Source organism: Caloenas nicobarica, chromosome 22 (genome assembly GCF_036013445.1).
Source record: "Caloenas nicobarica isolate bCalNic1 chromosome 22, bCalNic1.hap1, whole genome shotgun sequence".
Taxonomy (NCBI): domain Eukaryota; kingdom Metazoa; phylum Chordata; class Aves; order Columbiformes; family Columbidae; genus Caloenas; species Caloenas nicobarica.
The window spans coordinates 3,378,885-3,386,525 of record NC_088266.1 but is presented as its reverse complement, the minus strand read 5'-3'; the positions used below and the strand labels follow the sequence as shown (position 1 = coordinate 3,386,525).

The 7,641-nt window shown below is 41.1% G+C and overlaps 1 protein-coding gene across 3 annotated transcripts in view; it reads left to right on the top strand.

Annotated features, from left to right (window-relative positions):
• The first annotated feature begins 1,222 nt into the window (after positions 1-1,222).
• VPS13D (vacuolar protein sorting 13 homolog D) overlaps positions 1,223-7,641 on the top strand; it is an 88,186-nt gene continuing 81,767 nt past the window's right edge. For all 3 annotated transcript variants that reach the window (XM_065649873.1, XM_065649872.1, XM_065649871.1), the window contains exons 1-8: positions 1,223-1,321; positions 3,893-4,063; positions 4,967-5,044; positions 5,283-5,473; positions 5,786-5,866; positions 6,274-6,390; positions 6,605-6,709; positions 7,019-7,189. In XM_065649873.1, coding sequence (XP_065505945.1) covers positions 3,967-4,063; positions 4,967-5,044; positions 5,283-5,473; positions 5,786-5,866; positions 6,274-6,390; positions 6,605-6,709; positions 7,019-7,189 — 840 coding nt within the window. In that variant the 5' untranslated portion in view covers positions 1,223-1,321; positions 3,893-3,966. The remainder of the gene's footprint in view (positions 1,322-3,892; positions 4,064-4,966; positions 5,045-5,282; positions 5,474-5,785; positions 5,867-6,273; positions 6,391-6,604; positions 6,710-7,018; positions 7,190-7,641) is intronic.

Below are 7,641 nucleotides of genomic sequence, written 5' to 3'. Positions count from 1 at the left end.
TCTGTACTCAACCAGAATTTGCAATACGGTGTTTGAATTACATTTGAATGAAGTCATACGGTAGGCACAACTTTTTTTCTTTTCTGCCATAAGAACATCCGGTTGGCCTGGATGATTACTGTACTTCCCTTCCAACGGAGACATTCTATTCTACCTCACGAGAAACTAAATGCAGTAGTTATTTCTGAGGCCTTAGACTGAAAAAGGATATTTTGCACAGCACAGATACTAAAAATACAAATTTTAAACTTCCACAAAAGCTATGAGGTTTACTGACGATATTTCTGGAACTGAGAACTGGCAAACAGGTCTTTAATTCTGTTACGAAGAAACCTTTCACAACTGTGTATTAAGCTTCCAGGTGAAGGTAATTTTCAGAAAATACTTTGAAAACAGGCACACTGAAACTGTTACAAAACTGGAAGATTTAGGCAAGAAAATAACCTAATTTTATATAGCACTCTGAACCTCCTGCACTGTGCTATTTTCATGTCTTGTTCATCAGCTCCCAATACTGGGACCGCACAGAAGCAGCAGTGGAAGATTTTTGAAGTTTTAATAACGTTAAAAAGGCGGATCCCGTGATGGCAGTTAATTTTACTGGGTTTTCAAATTATGGAGCTGTGTGACAGCAGGAAAGCTCAAGTTTTGTGTCAAAGTAGGAAAAATACGCTTGCATTTGCTTATAAAAAGTAAAAAAAAAAAAAAGTCTGTATTTTTATTATTGTGTGTATCTTCAAGTTTTCTAACCTCTCCAAGATTACAGTGTTTAGAAGGAGTGCTTTTGTTCCATTGGTTAACCTGCTTTCCAAACAATTTTATTTGATTGTACCACCTAATTACAAGAGGACTGATGCACAGCAGCCTGTGCCCCTGAAGAGAACTCTAACCAAACACCGCTCTCGACTTCAGCGCAGCCAAGGCAGCCGCCACCTCGGCCTCCAGCCCGGGCAGACGGACCTTCGACGCTTTTCGAAGCCAAAATACTTCGAAACTTCGCTTCCCGCAGTTTTCCCGGCTCTGAGGGGCCTCGCGCGGCCCCCGCTGCACGAGCCCCCTCACAGCGGGCACGCAGGCGCGCGAGCCCGCCCTCGCGCCGCCCGCACGTTCCCGCCTCCCCCGGGGCTCCGAGGCCCCCGGGCGCCCCTGCAGGCGGCGCGGAGCGAGCCCGGCCCCGTCCGCCCCGGCTCCGCCTCACAGAGGCGGCGGCCGCGCACATCCATAGCTCGGCGCTCCTCTACCCAGCTGTCGGTTCGCTCGGGATCGATTGGCGTGAGGGCCCCGCGCACCACCGAGGAGGCGGCCGCCACCGGGAGCCCAGGTGGGTACCGGCGGGCTGAGGGCGCGGGGCTGCCCCAGCTGTATCTCCCTGCGTCAGCCCCTTCTCCCAACTCGACAGCGTGGGCCCGGCCCGGAGCGGCCGCTTCCTGCCTCACGCCCCTCGCAGGGCTCCGCCCCGCCTTCCCGGCCCCGGGGAGGGAGGGGGGCCGGTGGGCAGCCGCGCAGTCCCTGTCCCCTTCGCTGCGGGGCCGGGGCGGCGGAGTGGGGGGCGGCCCCGGCGGGGTTCTGTGCGGCGCCTCATCCCCGCGGCCGGGCCTGCGGGTTCCGCCGAGGCGCCCGCCCCGCGTGGCGCAGGCCCTTTGCCCCCGGCCGCCTCAGGGCTCCCTCCGGCCGCTCCGGACAAGGTGACCTTTCCCTTCGGCTCCACAGGCGGTGGTGCCAACAGGTCTCTCTCCTCTTGCCTATCGCGTCCTCCCTGCGGCGTGTTTGCCTGTGTGGAGCGAGAGAAGGGACAGTGTCCCGAACGCTCCTCGCCGACTTTTTTGTGTGTGTGTCATCGGCCCCTGAGTAAAGTGGCGCCCTGCGCCCTTGCACTGACAGAAAACCATCCCAGCTCCCTTCCCTCCCTGCTCGCAGCCTCTGCGCTGCCCCTGGCCGGCTGCCCCAGGCTCCCCTAGGGTCTGTCTCATCCTCCCTGTTGGAAAAATAACACATTTTTCGGGAAAAGGTGAGCTTGCTTTGAGTGAGGGTCTTGGTTTGGACTTTTATTCTCATCCTGATAAGCACCGTGTACGTTAAGAAAATAAAAGCACTGTCATAGAAAATAAGCGTTTAGTTTTTCTTTCCAGTGGCACAGCAATGGACTAGAAGTTTACAAATGTAAAAGCTTTAAAACATTTGAAAGATTCCTAAATAGTTAGTTATGTCCCACAAGTTCAGGTTCAGGAGGTGATGTACTTTATTTACAGTTCTTGTGATTACTTCAGGCATGGAATTGTTGATGCAGTGGAGATTTTCAGTCACTGGGGTGCTAACCTGTTCTGTGCTTCTAAAAGTTCTCTTAAGGCCTTTCCTCTGATTTGGCTCCTAACACCTGTAGAATTCTGGTTTTATTTATTATTTTTTTTAAGGACATGACAAGGATTACTGTATTTGCTTGTGTTCGAAGGTCAGCTTTCTTGTCAATTTTTTCAGAACAAAAGCCCATAATAGAAGGTGATGGCCCCATGTGTATGAATACTGGGCCTTTATTATGTGGAATAATACTATTATTTTTGAAAACTGTTGAGAAATTTTACAAAGATAAAGATGGCAAACATGTTTAACATGAAGAAATGTCTTATTTGAATGTAACTGTCTGGTGTTATTTATGGTGTTTCTGTTTTGTTCTGTATGACAGGGTAGTTTCACTTTTCACCCTTTGGAAAAAAACCTTTCATTATTTGCTTGATTCTGGTTATTTTATTTAACTGTATTAGTCAAATATTTTCCCTGGCCTTTTTTTTAAAAAGCTGAAAACCAAGCAAACCTCAGTATAAGAAACCCTTGAATCTTAAAATAAAATTTAAAATGGATCTCTTGAAGTTGTCGTTTTCTTCCATTGTCAGGCCTAAGTAAGTCTGACATATCTTGTTGTTTTGCTCTGTAGAACTCAGGTACACTGGTTTAGGGAGACTTTGCTAAACACAGAACTGATGCATTTATTGCATTCTAATGACAACTTACAGCCTGAATGCCTTTTTCCCTACTGTAATAATGTGCTTGACTCTACGCTTGCAGAAGCCAATAGCACAGCGTATTTCAAAAAGATGGACCCAATTTGAAATCCCAGTGCTTTGAAATTGGGTCTTTCTTTTCGAAACACCCTGTAGTTTTGCAATTCACTGGTTGAAACTTTAACAGGGACTTAGGGATTTTCGTGGTCTGATTACCACATAAGTTGAAACAGAAATGGCTGGAGAAGATTATGAAGGGAGATGTTAACATGTATGACTAGTGTTGCTTTTCTAACGCAGCTTTTTTCCCCCTGCTTGATGCAGTAATCTATGCTATCACTTTGAAAAACTGTTGATGAGCTATTTATTTGACTTGTATCTGATTACTTCCCACACATACACTCTTCCCAAAAAAAGAGTTGTTTCACAGATGTCGTAAGAATTCTTCAAAAATACAGTCAAAGGCTCTGGGCTGTCACTTTAGATCAGGCTTTCAAAACCAGAATGGTGGCAACTTGAAGAAAATACTGGCAGCAGAAGTCAAGGAGGCCAGTGCAAAACTGCTTCACATCAATGTGGAGTTTTAGTCTTCACTTTTCTGGGAGAGGATTGTAGATTGGCCTTCTTGGTTATTGCAACAAAATATGGTGTTTTGATAAGAAAAATGATGGAAAGAAACTTAATTTACAAATGGAGTGGTCTGTAATTATGAAAGCTCTATATGAAACTCTTGAGTTAAGGGACATAGCATAAAGCAGTTTTTTAAGGTAGAAATCACACTAAGTGTTTTTACTGCTTTTTAGCTAGGTTACGGTGAGAATTACAGTGATAGCAGTATGCCAACTCTGCTGAGTGTACATTTCAGACAATCATTTTCTTCGTGTTTTTTCTTTCAGCGTGTGACTGTAATTATGGAACAGAAATCCAGAAAATGACAGGCGAACATTAGTTGCCCTCCTCTAGGACAGTCATGTTGGAAGGATTGGTAGCTTGGGTCCTCAACACCTATTTGGGCAAATATGTCAATAACTTGAACACAGACCAACTTTCAGTTGCTCTTCTAAAGGGTGAGGCTTTGTGGTGTTTTTTATAGTGTTTACATATCGTGATTTTAAAAAGTTGTGGTTTTGTAGTAACTAGAAGGTGGAATAGAAATGGTCACTAATATTGTGTTTAACGTTTATATAAACCCTTTTAATATAGAGTTTTGTGCCAGCACTTTAAAATTAATAGTAAATTCTCTTGTGTTCCTATCTTTGTTGCTTTTTATCAACACTGTTAAAGCAATTTATATGAAACTTTCAAAAGTATGCCGAGCATATCTTATCACCATATTTAATTTATCTAATATTTGAGTGTCATTTTTCTTATTACTGTTCAGTAACTTTCCTGTTGAGTGACCATGGCAGGAAGTATTCCATATCTTTACTTCTTGTGCTTTCGTGCTGGTAGTTATTCCTCTGTAATTAAGACTTCTGGTTTATGTTATGTCATGTTATGTTCACGAGCCCTGTGCTTTTATAGACTCCTCAAATGAATGCTTTCTAATTTACCTTTTGTTGCTATTAACTGCTATTTTTGGAGAGAATATCTTATAACACTTCAACACTTACCTGTTTCTGTTTTTTGAAATACTGAGGAAATACTCGAAGTATCTCTTTTGAAAAGACAAAGAGTAGAAGCTTTCTCCTTGGTTACAATAAAGTTCAGATCTAAAACCTTGCAGAAGATTGTTTCTAGATGACCTCATCAAATAGTTTGAGCACATGGCATTTACAAATTAACAAGACAAGTATATTAAATAACCATTGTCATTGTAACACAACTCGAAATGGCATTCTCATGAAATCCTATTTCATTTTTTTTCTTTAAAACATGATGCTAGTCATGTTAGACTTAGAATGTTCAAGTTGGCGTTCATTTAACATAATTGTTTTTAACACACTCGGGTTTTTTTCTGCTTTGTATAGGTGCCGTTGAATTGGAAAACTTGCCGCTAAAGACAGATGCCTTGAAGGAATTGGAATTACCGTTTGAAGTAAAGGCAGGTTTGTATTTTGTCTCGGTGTGCAGGACAAATATTTATAAACAGGAAGTATTGCATAATTTAGAAGAACCTTTACCTCTGAGTCAGAAGCTTGAACGACTGAGGTAACCTGGTTTTCAGGTTATCCAGTTCTATTTTAGCTTGTTTGTTTCTTACACCACTTTTTCTTTCAGGCTTTCCAAGGGTGATAAAGTATGTTTACACAGGAATCTGACAGCATCTCTGTTTTGTATATCTAGGTTTCATTGGCAAAATAACACTACAGATACCTTTTTATCGCCCACATGTGGATCCATGGGTGATATCTGTCTCAAAACTACACTTAATTGGTGTACCAGAGAAAAAAGAAGATTTTGATGAGGAAAAGGAGAAGTTACAAGAAAGAGAACGCAAGAAAGCCCTTCTTCTGGCACTTGAAGAACAATGGAAAGTGAGTCAGGCTTGTCTTTCATGCTGAAGAAACTGCTATAGTAGATGGATTGCATTTAGGTCTTTTAACAAGTTGGAGAACAAATGCATACGAAACCAATTTAGAATTTGATTAGTTACCTGTTAACATAGTTCAATTTCTGCCTAATCCCACCCCGGTCATGTTGTGTGTCCCACATATTTTGGAGATACTGCAATTTTTGTTTTTTTTCTTTTTCTCCCTGTTCACAGTAATTTCAGTATAACGAGGTATATTGCTTCCTGATCGGTTATTACCATGGTGCTTAATGCTCGTCCCTATTTTCTCTTTTAGAAAGAACGACAACAGAAAGGAGAATCTTACTGGTACTCAGTTACTGCGTCTGTAGTCACAAGAATTGTAGAAAACATTGAAGTAAGCCTTTGCATTTTAGAGCTTTTCTCACTTGTTACGAATTCCCTGTGCCCACTGTGCTTCACATTGTCTAGTCCATGTTTGAGTCTTTAGTTGGAAATTACACGTTTGCTTTTAAAATGATGAATGATAGTAGGATAGCAAAATAAAGTACAGTATCTAATGGCTAATTTTTTTTTTGAGAGATGGGCAGGGACTAGTGATGTCTGAGAAGACAGAACCGGAGAGTACAAAACCAGACATGAGGAATAGCATTTTTATGAGGTCTAAATAACTACCAGAAATTTCTTGTAGAATTACAGAAGTTAAATAATACATTGCATAAGTATTAATAAATAGTACTACTGTCCACTCTATTGATGTAAATATTTGTCTCTACTAATGTTTTTTTTTTTTCTTCTGTCTAGTTAAAAATTCAGGATGTCCATTTCAGGTTTGAAGATGGTGTCACAAATCCTTTGCAACCATTTGCATTTGGCATATGCATCAAAAATGTATCAATGCAGAATGCGGTATTTGAACCAGTAAGTATAACTTTTTGTCCTGGCAGTTAAGATGTGATGCTATATTTTATGTGTGCTAGCAAATATTTAGTAGAAAGTATGGCATTTTAATAGTCTTCTGGTTATTCTTATAAATTGATTCTGGGCATTGTTTATAGAATATCTAGAACTAAAACTAAAAACAACATGGTATGTGGTGTGTGATCTTGACTTTATTCCACTTTTTCTACTTCAGGTAGAGAAACTGATGCGGAAAAAACAGTTGGATGTTGCCGACTTCAGCGTTTATTGGGATACCAACTGCACTTTATTGGGTGACCTGCCTCCTGGTCAGCTACAGGTATGAGCAGGATTGTTGTTTAGTCTCCTTTTTATGTTGCAGACCTAGCTGACTTAAAATTTATTTGATCTGGTGCTTCTAAGAGCAACAGAAGTTTATGGTTTCATGCTATAGTGATGGCATACATGTGCAACCCGCAAAGGCTGTGCTGTGAAATATTTTGTTTTACCTTTGAAGAGAGAACATGTTTAAGAGAGTTTTTTATGGACTGGCATGCTAATAAAGTGTCTTCTAATATATGAAACTAATGCATCCTAATAAGTATTGTACACTCATTCCTTATAGAATAAATTTGCTTGTAACCCACAGGAAGCGATGGATAAAAGTATGGAAAGTCATGATCATAATTACATCATGGGGCCTGTATGCACTTCTGCTCTTCTTAAGAGAAATTGTTCTAAGGAGCCTTTAAGATCACGCCAGACTCCGCGGCTGGAGTGTGACATTCAGCTTGAGACTATACCCTTGAAGCTTTCACAGGTAAATACCAAACGTCTTTGGTAAAATTCAGTCTTGAATTATCTAAGAAAAACAGTTGCCGATTCAAACAGTGAAATACCTGTAGGGATCACAAAACTGTGGAAGTGTTTGTAACAGCTTAAATACCAATTATTGTAGCATAAAATTAATACTTTCTTAAAGGTTTTGTTTTAGAGGCAACTGAATGGGACATACTGAAGAAGCTGTTTGTTTTAAAACCAAACATTCAAAATTATTTAATTATTTCACTGGAACTGATTATTGCAAGGAAATTACATTCCTGTTTGTTCATTGTAACAGGAGGGATACACGTGGGGTTTTTCAGTCTGTAGAATGTATAGTAGCAGCTGATGTTTGGCTGATAATCTGACATGGAAGGAGATTTCATTCTGTGTTTTGTAAGTAAGGAGGCCTGTAAATTGAATGTCACACGTTTGCTAGCTACTGGGAGA